Raw genomic sequence first — 18,469 nt, 5'->3', positions numbered from 1 at the left:
GTCAACACAGACACGTCAGTGAAGAAGAAGGATTAAATTCAAAATTTACAAGTGTGTGTATGCGTGTGTCTGTGTGTGTTCCTACCAGGCTTGGATCCCTCCGGTACAGAACCGTTGAAGATGGTGTGCATAAACTCTGGTCTGTTGTCATTCTGGTCAATGACATTAATAACAATGTCGATGGGGTTCTCCACCTGATTCCCATTCAGGTCTACAGCGTGGGCTCGCAACTGTGTGCACATAAAACACAAAATGAGATTAACTGATTGACTGACTAGATTAACTGAAATCTTGAGTACTAATATAACATGTCTTGATCACCTGTACAACTCCAGGTGCTTTAAATGATTTTGTTAAACAGTGTTGCTTGTGCATTGAAAAGACTCATTAAACTAACATCAACTATGTGAAAAAAAAAAAAAAAAAAAGTTGAGTATAATGTTGCCCAACCCAGGCTAACATCATGTATAATATTTACTTCTAGCTTGCTAAAATTTGCTGATTAGCCTGAAACACAAAGTACAATATGGGCTAAAGGAAATATTTTGGGAGTATAAGGTCATAAACCAAAGTAATCTGACTTCCAGTATTATTAAAATGATTACAACTCATCCTGCGGGAAACATGAATGCTACTAAATTCTGTGTCAGTCCATCAGTAGACGTTTAGAACCACAAAGGTCAGTAAACTACCAATATAGGATTCATTCTCTGGGAGCAAAACAACAAACATTTGTAGATCACGCATTATTGTTTATAAGGTACTTAATCAATTACAAGATGCTGTATGATTACAAGATACTGTAATCAATATTTAGCTGCAAACAATACGGAGCAGGAGCACTTAAAAATGACAGCTTATATTTTTGTCAGTGAGCCTTTCCCAGAGCATATCATTCTGAAATGAAAAGTTATCCTTGCTTATAGCCGGATGTTCATCAGGATGTGTCGTGTAGTATAGCACGTCCCTGCAGGTTTGAGCATAATCAATATTAACCTTTAAAGCCAACTTAAAGATGGAATATTTCATTGTAAGTAGTATTACATTGCTCCGAAAGAACAATCCTTAAAGAGCAATGAACAAAAAATATCCAGTTTTTTATACAGACCCAGTGAAGGTGATGCCAATTTGAAAGTCAAGAATCAATTTTTGTTTTTTTACTATTTTTCGTGTTCCAAATTTAAACAGCAGGCCTATGTGTTTTATATATTGAGTATAAAATGGTCAAAGATGCTGAATATAAGTACTGATTGGCCTTGGACACTTGATAAGCCATTCCTTTACAGCCTCTGAAGCATCTGTATGAGGCTCTCCAAGAGCCAAATCCTCCCTCATGAATAAACATGCCGGCCAATCCCAGCTCCTAGCTCTGACAACTACATCCAATCACATGAATATTCATTAGACGGCTTAAATGCAAATCACCCTGCTGCGACTCCAGATTTCCACTCCCCTGTGTGAGCTGTGTGTGTGTGTGCATCCCTACAGATCAAAAGGTTAGACTCTTCTCTCGGAGGTGTGTGTGACTGTATTAGATATAGTGAGCAAACACCAGCATTTTTTGAAGCATTACAGAGAATATATCAAGCAGGGAGTGACAGCAAAGATAAAAATAAAAAAAAAAGGGGGGTGACATGAACCTGTGGTGGTGAGGCACACTGAGAGTAGATTCACCCATTAAATCAAACAGGGGGTAAACCATTCAGTGTATTTTCTGAGTAAACAGTAAACAGAATATGCCGATAAGCCACAACATTAAAACCACTGACAGCTGAAGTGAACAACATTAATCACCTGTTTACAGTGCAAAGCTCTGCAGGGAAACCTTAGATCCTGACAGTCATGTGGGTGTTCTTTGACACACCACCCCCCACCCGAGCTGGACAATGCATCCCATCACCTTTCCAAAACAGCTCAGTAATGTCTGATTTCCTTATCAAACTTATTTAGCACGTTAAGTAACTTACAGGTCACTTGTTACCACTTTACCAAAAGCAGTAAAGCATATCCTATTAGTACGGGTGCACAAGCTGAAAAGTGTATATGTATGTCCATGTTCCGTAAAGTAAAATTTTGATGTATTAGATTTCATTGTATTTTCCATCAGATCTATGTGCTAAACAAACAAACAAAAAAGCCAATGAGCATTCAGCTATGATGTGTAGTGATCAGTTTGACCATTTCAGTAGAGAAAACTCAATACTCTGTCGGTGCTGTTAAACTGCAAAAACACTCATTCCACTCCCAATCAAGGTTTTTGGACAAGATAAAAGATTTGATAGGAGATTGTTTGTAGTCACCCTGAGCCTACATTTAGGGCCAAATTTTATTCTGTAATTTTGGTCCTGCTCAAGGTTTCTTCCTGTTAAAAGGGAGTTTTTCCTTGCCACTGTCTGCTTGCTCAGGGGTTCACACTCTGGGTCTCTGTAAAGCATCTAGAGACAATTTTGACTGTATAAGGTGCTATATAAATAAATAAATTGAATTGAACTGAATATATATACACACACACACGCATACACACACAATTTGTTTTGCTATATCTTTTATGTGTTTGCCACAATTTGGAATTTTAGCGTGTTTATTGTCTCATCCTTTTTATCACAAGGCCATGACAGTCTTGTTAAAAAACATAGTGATTTTGATTTGAGGTGTCCAAGAAATAAAACATGCAAGAACCCCTGGAAAACACACAACCATGATACTTCTGTATGTCAAAATCCAAATGTACAAAAAAATGTAAAAAAAACCCCAAAATTCCAAATGCACAGTAACCTGGACAGAAACGTTAAATGTTTGCTTTGGTCTTGACCTTAGCTGTCATGGTGTGGAGAGTCTTACATGGAAGTTGGAGATGTGCTCTCTGTCCAGAGGCTTAGTGACGGACAGCTGGCCAGAGATTGGGTTGATGATGAAGATGCCGGTTGGAGGCTGGTCAGCCCCAGGGCCCGTCACACTGTAGCGTAGCATCCTGTTCTTATCCCGGTCTGAGCGGATCTGAGGAGAGACCGGGGTAGAAAAGGAAGGAGGTTGACATACGAGTATTCTGAGTTAATGTACTATAAACAGGAAAAGATGGGACTGGAACAACAATTAATGTGGTAAGTGATAAATAACAGAGTAGCTGGATAAAAGAACATCCTATGTGAAAATGTCTACACAGAATAAATGTCTTTTTTTCGCTCAGTCTTCTGCATCTACTTCTGTCAGTGTATTTTGGGAGATATTTTTCTGCCAGTGAGCATGACTGTCTGTTTAAAGGTAAAAATATAATACACAAGTGAAGCTAAACTTCTTGAGTTTGACCTGGATGTGTCTCATATGTCGTTATGACTTTATGCTTGCACAGGCAACGCTCAGCAAATGCTTAAGGCTGCTGCAACATAACTACAGAAAATCTGATTTGAGTTGAAGTCAAAATAAACTGTGATGCCTGGTGCACCATTAACATCCTGCTTGCTGTCCACATGATCAAAACAAAAGGAGGGAAACAGAACTGAAAAGCACATAACCATGTTTACTCTACATGAATATGGAGAAGAGGCTGCAGCTTTAAGCAACAACAATCACTTTAGCTTTAACTGTAACTATATAACTGGGATGAAAGTTTGATCAGCTTAAAAGGGAAAGCAGTGCTATGTGCAGAACTCTACATGGGTTACAAAGAGTACAAGTACTCATGCTGACTTCACAAACACTTCACAGATGATCTATAAAACACATTCTGTGTATATTCACAAAGGCAGGATATGGGTGATTATTGCTAGCTCTCACTTTCAAAACTACAGACATGTCATAGTTTTTCTTTTCTTGAAGATAAAATTTTAATGTCATGCTACAGGGACAATGGCTCCCAAATTGCAACAATTAGCTAAAGTTAATTAATAGTTGGTTTCTTCAGAACAAAGCAGGCTGACACAGACATTCAGGGAATATTAATGGAGTTTCAGCCTCACTGTTAGAGAGAATAGCTGAAATAACAACGTGATACTTGAGCGTGGGAGTTCACTTTAGAGCAACAGTTTACTGAACAAAGTAATCTAAGAAGAAGAAGAAGAATCAGCTTTATTGACAGTATATATATTTTTACATACACACACTGAATTCGTCTTCTTCATTTGACCCATCCTTAGTTGAACACACACACGCAACACCCAGCAAATTACATGCAGTGAAACACACACAGGAGCAGTGGGCAGCATCAAGCGCCCAGGGAGCATATTGGGGGGGTTAAGTGCCTTGCTCAAGGGCACATCAGCCAGCTAATGGAGAGGGGAAGCATTTTTCGTATTAATCACTCCAACACCCAAATTTTTACTGCCTGTCCGGTGGGGGAATCGAACCGGTGACCCTCTGATCACAAGCCGCTTCTCCAACCTCTAGGCCATGGCTGCCCCCTCACTTATTGGGGCATTCCCGTAACTTAGAGTTTAAGATGGGATTAAGGACCTTGATCACATCGGTCTCACACATGATGTCTCACCTCCCGCCACTGTCCATAATGCGAACCTAAAAATACTTTAAAAAGTCTACTTACTAGCTGTACAACCTTTCATTAGCATCTCAAGGTGCCATACTTAGGTCAGGTGATGACACCTGAGCCAGCCCCGTTCACTGAATGAATACTTGCAGCTGAAAGCACCAAAAGCTAGATGATGAAATGCTTTAGCTTCGATTAATTTCTTACATAGATGTTTACCAATGTCAACAATGAAATTCCATTGTCCAAGTTACACATAGAGATTTAATTTGTACTGTAGCAGACATAGCTACCTGGCAGCTGGATGTATGATAAAACAGAGAGACAAAAAGCCATGACATTTCTTTATGTGTGAAGGTTCTGTAGCAAGGATAAAGCCTCTAAGATGAGAAACCTAAAAAGTGGGTATGTTTATCATGGTCAATACCTGCTTGGATTACATCCTACCAAAGTAGACAACATATTTCTATATCTCTACAGAATGTCTGGAGCTACACAGCATACGTGGGGTATATGTGGTGAGCCCCAAGGCTCACATCGTGGTCTGCTGCTCTTCCATTTAAGCTAATGTCAAAAGTCAATGTATGTTGCACATTCATGTCCCACAGAGGCCTGAGCAACATTAAACCATGCGTGCATTTACAACCTAAATATTTGGTTATCCTGCAACACAACACAGACAAAACAGAACTCCCTGTAGTTGGTGACAGGCCCCTGAAAAAAGAGATATTGGTCTTCAAAGTCCCTGAAAAGTAGTCTAGTTTATTGCTAACAGCGATCTTATTCCTAGGCCATGTCAGCAACTTGAAACGGCCTTGAAAAGCCTGTTAATATAACGTAAGTAAGAGACTTCTTTTCAGAGGCAGATGCAAACTAGTTCATGCTTTTATCTCCTGTTGTGTATTGAAATGCTCACCCTAAGACTGTGGGTTGAACATAGTTATTTCAGTATGCTGCTACCAGAGTTTAAGATAAAATTTTAATCATGTTACACCAGTTCTCAAATGTCTGCATCAGCTTCCAGTTAATTCTAGAATTCATACTAACATTTATGACCTTGTCTGAAAAGCCAACAGTAAATCTCTTGATCTCTAAGGATATCTCTAAGGTCTTTTGGGTGTTGAAAGGGTTAAATGCAAAGTTGGCAAAGGTGCTTTTAATTTTTATGTTCCCAGCTACTGGAAGACTGTCAGATTGCATAAGGTCTGCCTCAGTGTTAACATTTAAAGCAGACTAACAACATTCCCTTTTCCCTCTGCATTTGATTACCTTCATCTTGTTGTGGTTGTTTAATAAATTACATTTGATAATTTTAATTATAGTTGTGTGGTTGTATGTGGACTTGTGTTTAATGTTCTTTGCTTTTTTGTGAAGCAGACCGGATTTTGCCTGGAATGAATGTGCTATATGACATTATTAGAGTTGTTTTCCTCATTTTTCTTGCTTTAGGGCTAGTCAAGGGTCCTCACAGCTACTGTAAGACAGGCTTGCTTTTGTGTGTGTGTGTGTGTGTGTGTGTCTTACTCTGACTAGGTCCTCAGGGAACTGTCCTCGTGAGTTCTCAGGGACGTTGATAGGTGGAATGACCCAGTCCCTCTTCACTCGCCTCAGAGTACCATCACCCCTGACAACCACGCTGCGCCATGGAAACAAGATCTCTGGTACCCGCTGAGTCAGTGTTACATCACTGGGCTTTACCTGTAGAGACAGTAAACAACCATCGTGTACTGCAATACACATGCACACACATAGACATTGTGTTGCAGAGCCAGCCTGCTGGGAGGGCTTGGTGACTCAGGGTATTTCTGACCTCATTCCAGGGGCTTGGATTAATGCTCTCATTATAGTCCATCTGATAAATGACCACCACCTGTCACACTCTGTGTCTCTGTGTGTGTGTGTGTGTGTGGATTCCTGTAGTTGTGAGGACAAAAAAACTGTTCACATATTCACATGGTGAGGGTCCACCTTACTTAGGGGACAAGAATGTAAGTCCCCACAATGTAAATAATTAAATATTAGGGTGAAGACTTGCTTTAAGGTTGGGTTGAGGTTAGGGTTGAGGTTAGGGTTAGGTTAAGGTGAGGGTTAGGATTAGGCAAGGTATGTTTATTGCTGTGGATAGGTGGTGGTTAATTCTCCATGAAATGCAAGTCTATGTAATGTCCCCAAAAGTGATAGAAACACAACTGTTGTGTGTGTGTGTGTGTGTGTAGGTTCGATGCAACCATAGATATGTATGAGTGGTCTGTGAGCAGCTACACTGCAGAATTCCCAGAGGATGTTAAGGAAATGAAAGAGTTTCACATTTACTCTGACCTGCTATGGCTTACCTGCAGCTCTGATGTACTTCAGTCCCTGAGCTTGGAGATGGGATGGGTAGCAGGCATTGTAAGTATTAAGTTGAATTTAATTAATTTTTCTTGTAAGTTAAATTTTATTTATTTAATATGATGAATCTAATACTGGCCATCACTTTCGGGTGGTATAACGAATTTACACAATACGCTGTAAAATTACCTCCAAAAGGTCATCAAGAGATCTGAGTCATTGCATTGAGAGATAATCAAGCAAAACCACAACCAAAAACAAATTAAACAAATCATTTCCAGTCAGCAGAGCAAAGGAGTAGGCTTGAATAGAAGCAGAGACAAAACTCAAAGATTTATTTATTTTTATATTTTTCCCACAAAAGAATTGATTGCAGATTTATTTTAATGATAGAACTTGTGCCTTATGAATACGTGTTAGTTAGGCTAAGTGAATACAGTGCATTCAAATTAATTTGATCCAGTTGATTCATGTTTTTTGTTGACTAAATGAACTTCATCACCTCATTGACACGATTCGATGTTAAGGCCAGTATTTAATGTGACCCAACCTGTCCAACCTTTCTAAACCTGTCTCTCTCCGTATGTGAGGTTCATTCATTAAAAATATCATAAGTCTGAGAACAATTTGAGAATTCTGTGGGCAGCATATAAGACAAGGCTCCCTATACTTCATATAAGTAAGGTGCTATAAGGTGACCCCGTCTGATCTGCCAACCACAGACCATGTCCTCTTGTTTGTCTCACTCTTCAGTTTCGTTTGCTAACAGCCCTAGTCCTGTCACTCAGTTGAAGGGCACAACGCTGACACTGCTCCCCTGGTAAATGACTAGCTGTTAAATGCCATGGCTGCTTCTCACGAGTTTTCCTTATGAAGGATTGTTGACAGTTTCTTTCACCCTCCTCGCCGACTGCAGCAAGTGACACCGAGAGCGGCTAAAGCATATGGCAGCCGACTATTTCTGGGCTGTGTTTAGAAGAACAGCCAATCAAGGCCAGTGTCTTGTCTAAATACATGCAGAGGGACTTATTATCACTGTTGTACATGAAACAAAATAACAGATGGCTCTTTGACTCACTTTGTCTCAGCAATCAGCACTTGGCCAACCTCAGACGCCTGCTGGGTTGGAAAAGCTGATTTTATATTGATACATACTTCATCCAACATAACTGAAGCACTGGGGCAGAAATAACAGCCCATCACGCTCAGACTGCTTAATGAATCTACTAAAAATTACAGTTCACTCTTTGACAGAATTCACACACACTGGCATCCTCAGACTCAGACGTAGGCATGTGTTAACACTGTCAGCTTCGGTATGTGTTAATGAGCTCACGATTATTGAAATGACTCAGTGAGAGCAGATGTGTGTGCACTGTATTTTCACCTGAAGAGAGCGAGGGTGGTGCACCAACATTAGATGAATAACACTGACTTTGGAATTCGGAAAGCACTTGTGCTGTCCAATATTCTTACTTGAAGATGACATTGTGGTTAAAGAGTCACGAGCCTGTTAAATAAGCTAACAAATGCATTATTGAGTAAATTGAGGCTGTAATTAGTCATGATTGATCAGTCTATCAAAGATATTAAATATGCTAATTATTTAATCTGTAAGATGGCCAAAGAAGAACCCAAGGTTATGTTTGGTCACATATTAGGTCCCCAAATTCAAAACAGTTGAAGTGGTGTGTAAAATGTAAATAAAACAGAATGTGATAATTTGCTAAACCAGGTGACACTATTGTGATTGGGTAAGAAAGGGGCATCCTCCAGAGGTTCAGTCATTCACAAGCATGGATGGACTGAGGTTCACCACTTTGTCAGACACAACTATATAATGGATATTACTGCATGGGCCCAAGGACACATTTTGTAGTAGTCAGTAAATAGTTTGCCAATAATTCCGTTTTTCTTTTCTTTACACAACATCCCAAATTTTCTGACATCAGGAATGGAATTTTTTCCCTTAATTTTGAAATTCCATGTATAACTATAACCAGATTTCTATAAAACACATTACATTAACGATTCTTCTTTGGCCCAAACTCCTCATCCAAGACAAATTCTCACATTTATCTTACAGTAATTAATTAAATAACCAACAATTTAAGCCATATGGCTAATATTTCTATGTCAGCCTATCTGTCTTCATATAACAATAGCGGGTGTGCCTGTAGTGGTAAAGTTGTGGACGATAACATAGTTATAGTTTGCTGTCACTCTCTCAATAAATAGCTAACACAGGGAGAAGCCCCCTCTTTGCCTAACAGTGGCCATAGCACAAAAATAATGCACATAAATACATGTGTATCACAGTGGAACCTTGAAAACCAAATATCTGTGCACACTGTGCATCGTGCTGAGAACATGAGTGTCTACAAAGAAACAGCTCTGCTTCCGCTACTACGTTACCTGTTGAGATCCTGCATAGAGGTGCACTCTGGTCTTCCAGACCTGTTTGGATTGCAGGTCTTGAGCATAGACCACCACCATGGCTTTTGCCTTTCCCCCTAGGCTGAGGTGTCGCAGCGTGTAGACCACACCATCCTCGCTCACTCTGAAATCAGAAGGATCTCCAGCCTTGAACCACACCTTTCCTCCACCACAGTCCATGAAGCTCACTAAGAAAGAAAGACAGAGACAGCTGTCAGCCTGAGTGGAAGAACCCATCAATCATTGGCATGATGTGCTGTGTATGCTCTGTGTGCAGGCAATTCACAGAGTTACATCCCTGCTGAACCCACCAGTGGGGTTATGTTTACATACTGACATTTACTTTATTCCAAGATGTTGTCATTACTTCATACAAATATCATGCATTTAAAAGGCAAAATTTCAGTCAAACTGAAACTGTGCAGAAAAACTAATTAGGTGGACTTTTCAATAACAGTTCACATGCAAAGATTCATGAAATTGATTCATTTTGTGTTGTGAGTCTGGACAGCAAGGTGTCAGTGTTAGAAGATAATAATCTATCTTCTATCCCATAATCTATCTTCATTCATTTGAGTCTTTCACTCCAATGTAACATCAACTGAGCCAGAAAGAAGTCAACACATATCACTTCTGTTAACACAAATAACAGGCATCTGAAACAATGTACTGTATCACCTTGTTTATTAGTATCACAATACACTGAAGTTCTCCATAGGACACCTTCAAATGCCTCGGGATCTCAACCAGTCAGCAAGAACTGAAGAAGACTTTTGAATGAGACTCTAAACATCTTCAAGAATAGCTAGTTGCCTCTGACTTCTAGAAGATTCCTGATCATTGGAACAAAGGGGCCACACCCAAACCATGAAACAGCCCCAGCAGGATAGGCAAGGTTACCCAGAAGACTGCTATTATTTTCTCTGGAGGATCTTGAACTTTCCTAGGTCATATAAGATGTAATCTTTCCAGCATATTGTGGGTCTCCTTCAGGAGACAACCAAACGTGCACCATGGATCTTTGGTTGACTCACGGAAATGTCTTACCGAACCACTGAAATTTGCCAAAGTGCCAATTATGTCAGACTGAACATTTGGTCTATGTCTATGTAATGATGCTCAAGACATCTAATAGTTTTTATAAGCCTGCTTCTCTTTCAATGCTGCTTAAGAGTAATTTTAAAAGGTTCTTTAACCTCTTAAAGAAGAGGATAAAGAAGAAAAAACAAATGCTTGAGCAAATGAGTGTAGAAAAAAGTCATGTAAAACCTAACTTGGTTTTAGATGAGAATTAGAGAAAAGATCGATGGGCATGGCCAAGGACGTTTAGCCTGTCTGTAAATCCCAAAGTAGAAGCAGGATTTGCAGAAGTAAAACTATAAATGGGCAGAAATGGGACCAGCTTTCAGCAGGGTCTTCTCTCCCTGCAATTTTCTCCTCTCTATTTGTTTGCCAAGTATAGCCTACCTTTGGTGAGGAAATAGCTTTTGTGATGCCTGGGGGGGTGATTGGGGGGGGGGGGGGGGGCGTAACACTGTGACTGCATTTCGCCAGAAATCATCAAGTTTGTCCACATTGTGATTTGAGCAGACACAGCACACTCATGCAGAACAAAGCTGTCAACTGCAAATGTCAGCTCATCACAGTCGGCACATTACCAACAAGTCAGTGCATCCACAATGGCTTCTTCCACCTCTGATGGAGGAGGGGGGGAGAGAGAGAGAGAGAGAGAGAGAGAGAGAGAGAGAGAGAGAGAGAGAGAGAGAGAGAGAGAGAGAGAGAGAGAGAGAGAGAGAGGAAGGGTGCAGCTTTGGTTTTTGTCCAAGTATGTCTTTTGACAAGTAATGGAGTCAAACCGGAAGTGGAAACAATGAATTCGCTAAGATTTCTATACGTGCAGAAACTAAAAGGACAAGCTTCCATAGAGCTTCCAATAAGTCAGTGATGGTGGCTGGCAGCCAACTACTCATTTAAGTCCAGTCAGCTACTTTATTCTATTAATTTTTGATTCTAATGAAACAGTTTTGATTAGCCAGTCGCGATGCATATACATTTTACAACCACTCCTCTTTGCTTGAAAACAGCGCAAGCATGACGACAGAGCAACTATGCCTGCACCAGTCCTGTCCCCACACTGTCAACTACTATTGTCCACATAGATCGTGCAGGGGGCTGGATTTTCACATTAAAAAAAATTAAACTTATGTAAGCCAAATTAGTCTATTACTGTTTAGTATTTTCACCTTCTTACAAAATTATTGTTATTATTAACAAACCACCTTATTTGGCTACTTTTTCCCCACTGTCTGGCTACTTGAATGCTGATATGTCTCTCGATCAGGTTTTCAACATTTAAATTTGCATTACAGGGCTGCAGCAATAAAATAATCATCAGGATACTTTTCAATTAACCAAGTAATCTTAAAAATTAAGATAATAAAAATTATTCATCACAAGGTCCTGGAGCTCAGCGTGACATGTTTAAATTGCTTGATTTGTCCCGGTATATTGGCTTTACAGTAACACAAAATGGATAAAATCTACATCCAACAGAATCCAACAGTAATCCATAGTTAGTTGTTGAAATATTTCTGCATGGACCTATGTGGTGGACCTATCAACAGACAGGCGTTGCCAGTACTAGAGCTACACTATTAGCCTTAATAAAAAAAAAAAAAGAATGAAGAAAAATAGTTTGATATAGATTTGTTGTTACAAATCAAAATAAAATCCAAAATGCTATTATAAATTAACCATACCCAGGAGTTAGTTGTGTGATAAGAAAAAAAAAAACAAGAAAAAAAAAAAAACATATTGTGTGGCACTAATTGACAATACTCAACAGCAAATATATTTGTCTTTCATGGGTGTTTATGATATGCTAATGTATTCATTTTTCTTTAGCTGATAGAAAAACACCTATTTCTGTCTATTTTTAGAGGTGTATAAAAATTAATTTGAAATGTGCTTGATGGCTGGAGGGAAATAGCACTTATAAGACAGAGAGAAGAGTGTGTGTGTGTGTGTGTGTGTGTGTGTGTGTGTGTGTGTGTGTGAGATGTATGACTCAATGTCAAATCACATGTGATTTATGCTCCTAATTGACAAACCTGATGAAACATGCACAAAATGCTTTGGTCTCTCTTCCATTTGCAGAAGAAGAACTTTGATGTTGGTCGAGATGAGTGATTAATCTGGTATGCAACGAGCTTCCTTTTTCATTTCTGATTCTAACACATTCACTGTATAGGACAGAATTCTACCGCTAAAGCTCTGTTCCTACAATATCATCACGTTGACCCAGTAAGAAAACTAAAGGAATACACCAATACAATCAAAAAACATCAAAATATTCTTGAATTTTAGACAGATTATTATATCAAATAAACGAGACCAGATTTGGAAACAGGAAACTGAAGGTAAAGGTCTACCTCTTACACGATCATGCTTTGTACAGAGACCTAATGGCCTCTGCAGTTGAGGTAAACAAATATTTTAAGGAAATACAGCGTTTTAGCAGGAAACCTCACTTTCCTCTCTTGCGCTGGGTGCCTGGCTTCCAGTGAAGAGAAATCTTAATGCTTCAGCAAGCCAAGACATTTTGGACAATGCTATGCTTCCAACTTAGTAGCAACAGTTTGTTGGAGGCCCTTTTCTATCCCAGCATGACTGTGCCCCAGTGCACAAAGCAAGCTCCATAAAGACATGGTTGGATGAGTTTGGTGTGGAAGAACTTGACTGGCCCACACAGAGTCCTGACCTCAACCCCATAAAACACCTTTGAAATGAACTGGAACAGAGATTGTGAGCCAGGCCTTTTGGTCCAACATCAGTGTCAGACCTTAGAAATGCTCTGCTGCATGAATGGGCAAAAAAATCCCACAGAAACACTCCACTCTAGTGAAGAGCCTTCCCAGAAGAGTGGAAGCCGTTAAAGCTGCAAAGCTGTTTATATACTTAAAATGTGATGTCATTAAAGCCCCTGTTGGTGTAATGGACAGGTGTCCTGATACTTTTGTCGATATAGTGCAATGTCAATAGCAGAAAACTGACAATTGTCATTGAAATGAGACTCTTTTTAGTCCCTGAGCCCTTCTGTGAGACATGGTAATGAGACAGAAACACAACTTATGTCTAGTTTATACACTCAGCTCATTTTTTTTTATTTCCTTGTGAAATATGAACGAGTTGTCAGCCTCCAGGCCTCCTGTGAAGATGAATCAAATCAAACGAGCTGAAAAGGAAAAATCATTTTCTGGTTGAGCTGTAGACCATATGCACACATTGACAGGGTGGGAGTCACTTTGGTTTAAGGCATCACGGGCCAAAAAAGTTTGAGAACTGCTGACTTTGCAGTGTTTTGTAGTAAAAATATATCAAACTATATCTTAGCCATGAAAAAGTGCAGAATTTTGTCTTGATGGTCTCATGACAGTACTGCTCTGTGACTACAAGGCAGAGGAGTCATGATGTCACTACTATAATAATAAAATAAGGGTTTGTGCAATTGGGCAATTTGCTGTTTATTTCAGTTGACAATGATTATAGTCAATTCATCAATTTGCCAATTAATTAAGAGAAAATTAACTGGTAAATATACTATTAACTGTTTAATTCATTTTGCATGCAAAAACATTTCATGCTTGTTGCTTTATGTTATAACTTTAATGTTTTATTTTTATTAACGTTGAGGTGTGGACTGTTGGTTGGACAAAATAAACACTGGAAAGGTGTCACTTTGGACTTTGGATAAATATGACAGCATTTCTCACATTTTTCAGAATTTTTACAAACCAAACTGATTAACAGAGAAAATAATCAGCAGATTAATCCATTATAAAAGTGATCATCAGTTGCAGTCTCACACAAAAGCTCCACCTCAACCTGCTTTTACCTTAATGCACATGGAATAATAATCTAATGATATGACACATAATACTCTGGGGTCATTTTTACTGCGTTGAATACTTAAAGTTTGAATCCTCAAAGTACATTTTCCTCAGTACTTACATACTTTTACTTTTCAGGACATTTTTTGCAGGACTTACTTGTAACAGAGTATTTTTACAATGTGGTATTAAAACTTTCACTAAAGTAAAGGATCTAAATCGTTCCTCCACCGCTGGTCGTTTCCGACCTTTCTTAACAATGGTGGGGATCTATGATGGTGACAGGTTCTATGTGATGCTGATTCCCAGGAATCTAATACCCATCTGTTACAGTTCTAGCCTGGGCTCAGATAGCCCTGATAGCATCACTGTGACATCATTAGGATAATTGTCTCAGACTTGGAAAGTGCCCTCCATAGCCACAGAGGATAGAATGCCACTGTTTTCATAAACAAAGTAGTGCTCTTCATGTCAAGTGAGCTGATTAATGTTAAAGATCTGTGGAGTCGGGATAACATCCATCCATCCATTTTCTATACCGCTTATCCGTCAGGGTCGCGGGGGAGCTGGAGCCTATCCCAGCTGACTACGGGCGAGAGGCGGGGTTCACCCTGGACTGGTCGCCAGTCGATCACAGGGCCAAGGGATAACATCAGTATCAAATATTATATATTATATCACCATATAACACCACTTTGGGTCATGACCCCATGCTGGAGACAACGGTCTCAACACTCATGAAGAAGAAACCCTTCCTCCAGTGTCCAGCCCTCCCTCCAACTAAAACATGTTCCCCTCTCTCTGATGGTCTCTACCAGCCCTGTGTAAATGCTCATGTATTATCCATGGTCATGTTCAAAGACGCTCTTGCTGCTACATGATGTTAGAACTGTCTGGTTTAACAACCCCCTACTTGCGATATAAAGGAAACTGGGGCAGAACTAAGCTCTCAGATGTTGCAGGGCAGCACCACGTTGTTAGCAGTTCTACCTCTCGTATTCTGACCGCACAGTGAAACGACATGTCATGAGATAAGCTCACATGGTCACATGACACTCAACGACATCAAAACATCAGTGAGATGTAACCTTAAGCAGCTGTAGCATGAGAATAGTGAAATATATTTACACTTTTCAAAAAGGGGTTAGGGTTAAAAAAAAAAATTCTGAAGCCTGACAAATTCATACGACAAAAAGATTTCTGTTTAAAAGACTGTGCTAGACTAAACAAATTTAATACCATGATTAAAAAAAACAAAAACCTTTTAAAAGAGAATACTAATAATAAATATGGCGTGATATTCCTTTTCTTTTTATTGTGTTTTCATTCTGTCTAAAGCAAAATGAAAGCTACTAAGTAGACACTGTGGTGAGACAGTAGCAGCAAAATGCTTTTTCTTAAATCGTGAATACATTTTCTATCACACTTTTTGAGCAAACATCGACAAGAAGACAGGAAGTAGAGCTCACCTGTGGCTTTTACAGGACAGGTACTGATTAATCAAAAAGACCAATGGCCAATATTTGAAACTATTATAAATTTCCAATACAGAAAGCAGTTATGGACCATACATTAACTAAGTATAATTCTTTCAAGTACTATACTTAAGTAAAATTTTGAGGTATTTGGGCTTTGAGTATTTCCAGTTTCTGCTATTTTATACTCCCTCTCCACTACATTTTGGAGGGAAATACGAAAAATTTATTTGACATTGATAACGGAAAAAGTGATGAATATCAGATCTGATAATTTGTCAATCCACAACAAATATATCAACCATTATCATTTTATATCTAGATTTTATATGATGCCAGAGATTCTCAAAGTTGATTTACTTTCACTGTAATTACATCCATGAGTGACAACGTGACCAAAAGTATGATCCTGATTCCATCTGTGGAGGTTGCTTCTGTTCTGTTCTGTTTTTGTTCTTGGTAGATTTGGCTTGTGGCTAGTCAGTGTCTGTTTCAAACAAAAACAAAAAAAAGGGAAAATTTACAATATCTGCCACATACGCCCTGGGAAATATCATATGAAAATGCAGTGATCGGGCTTTAGTGCTTCGTGCTCAGAATGGTTTTAAATTGATATCAAATCTAAATTGTTCAAAAGTGTGTAAGTTACATTTTGAGATGAAGCACTGGCAAAAGAATGGCAGTGAGATAAATTTATACAATTAAATAGACTGGGTATGGGCTGAAAGTGCAAACTTAGAAAAGGCAGTATTTCCAAAGATTCTGAATGTTCCTTGTGTGCAGCTCGATCAATGCACTACTGGGATCAGAACAATAAGCTCCATGAAAAAAAAAGGCAATAGTTCCACACACACACACACACACACACACACAAGCTAGTCTTACATCATGATAAGGCAGATGGAGATCTGCCGGTGGATCACTGACTTCCTGACAGACAGGAAACAGCATGTGAGGCTGGGGAAGAATGTCTCGGACACCCGCACCATCAGCACCGGTACCCCCCCGGGCTGTGTACTTTCCCCTCTGGTCTTCTCCATCTACACCAACTGCTGCACCTCCGCCCACCAGTTTGTCAAACTGATTAAGTTTGCAGACGACACCACCCTCATCGGACTCATCTCGGACGGGGATGAGTCCGCCTACAGGAGGGAGGTGGACCGTCTGGTGTCCTGGTATGGTAACAACAACCTGGAGCTGAATGCCCAGAAGACAGTGGAGATGATCAGAGATTTTTGGAAAGTGCCAGCTCCATCGCTCCCCCTCACCCTGACAGACACCCCCATCTCCACAGTGGACTCCTTCTGCTTCCTGGGTACCACCATCTCACGCATCATATGCTCATGTCATGATCCACCTGCTGACCATTTGCACTGTTTACCTCACCTACTTGCACTACTTCCACCCTGCACTACCTCACTTTTGGACTACCTCCAGAACCATATTTATTTTATTTTACTTATTTTATTTTGTTTTACCTTATTCTATTTTATTCTACTATTACATGTTACTCTTTCTTACGTTCTATGTATGCACCAATCACCAAGACAAATTCCTAGTAATGTGAAACCTCTTCACTTACAATGGCAATAAAGACGATTCTGACTCTGATTCTGAGAAGCAAGTGCTTACAGGAAAGATACAGAACAGAACAGAGCAATAGATAAAACAGCTGATATGAGTGTTAAAGATGTGTTTGAAGCTACAAGTATTCTTAACTAATAACCTTTTCATGCCTCAAAAAGAGCACAGGGTTTTCCTCAGATTGTAGTTATATCAGAATAAAAGCCTCTGAAGTCACGTTTAGGCCACAAAGGGTCAAAACTCTCCACTGACTCCCGAACTAATGAAACAGTTGGAATGGGTAGCGGTGCCTCAGGGCAGATGAGGACTGATTCTCCACACGTTTTACTGACTGAAAATCCTCCATGAGCACACTGGATGATTTCTGATATTTGAAAAAAAAAGAAAAAATCTGACAAAAAATCCTGACAAACTGTATAATATATAAAATAAAATAAGCAAGACATTGCTTCTGACAAACTTTGTCATAAATCTTGTCAATTCATATTTTTTTCCCAGAATGGCCAATTTGTGCTGGAAAAACATACAATATAACAGAGGCATACAGCGTATAAGCTCCTCTGGAGCAGGCTGGAAGTGTCCGATGAAACCCCACAGGGCTATAAATAATGCAATAACCAGTAAATATTGTTGACATTACATAACAACAATCACATAAAGCGACTGCAACCAAACAGCAACTACAAGAAGCCACACAATCCATGTTAATGGGTACATGTTAATATCAACCCTAACATGCACGCAATTAAATTATTAATTAATAATGAAAGAGTTTGGTCTAGACCTGCTCTAATTGCAAAGTGTCATGAGATAACTTATGTTGTGAATTGGTGCTATATAAATAAAATGAATTGAACTGAATTCCAGTCTCATGCTATGGACCAACCAGGTAACATTACTGTCCACGCTGCAAAGTACAAACTGATCTTTTCAAAAGGTTCTTTTCAGCATCAGTGCCTTAGCATCATCACTTTATTCCATGCGGCTATATGGCTTTTTGGAGGACCGCCATAACTGCAGCTAACGGCGACGTATGTCAGTACTATAGGGGTCTGACATGTCTCCGCCCAGAGCTTCTCCACCAGCTGTTGGCTCCACTCCTTCTTCTCCCTCTACATCCGCAGACAGTTGTTCACAGAAGCATGTCTGACAGATGTGCCATAAAGTGATCGAATCAATGAATAATCACAATTGGGACTTTGAGCAAGTGTTATAGCATAATCAGGAATGAAATTTACATGATTACAATATTGTTTCCCATGTTTATATTTGTT

The 18,469-nt window shown here is 39.4% G+C and overlaps 1 protein-coding gene across 1 annotated transcript in view; it reads right to left on the bottom strand.

Moving 5' to 3' along the window:
• Positions 1 to 18,469, bottom strand: part of LOC124060133 (cadherin-2-like) — an 86,389-nt gene that overhangs the window by 34,643 nt on the left and 33,277 nt on the right. The window contains exons 3-6 of the mRNA XM_046390707.1: positions 9,227 to 9,435; positions 6,005 to 6,178; positions 2,842 to 2,997; positions 86 to 230 (exon numbers count right to left, since the gene is read on the bottom strand). Coding sequence (XP_046246663.1) covers positions 86 to 230; positions 2,842 to 2,997; positions 6,005 to 6,178; positions 9,227 to 9,435 — 684 coding nt within the window. The remainder of the gene's footprint in view (positions 1 to 85; positions 231 to 2,841; positions 2,998 to 6,004; positions 6,179 to 9,226; positions 9,436 to 18,469) is intronic.

This window comes from Scatophagus argus, chromosome 6 (genome assembly GCF_020382885.2).
Source record: "Scatophagus argus isolate fScaArg1 chromosome 6, fScaArg1.pri, whole genome shotgun sequence".
Taxonomy (NCBI): Eukaryota; Metazoa; Chordata; class Actinopteri; family Scatophagidae; genus Scatophagus; species Scatophagus argus.
Note: the sequence above shows the minus strand (reverse complement) of the source record. Positions and strands in the feature narration are given on the sequence as shown.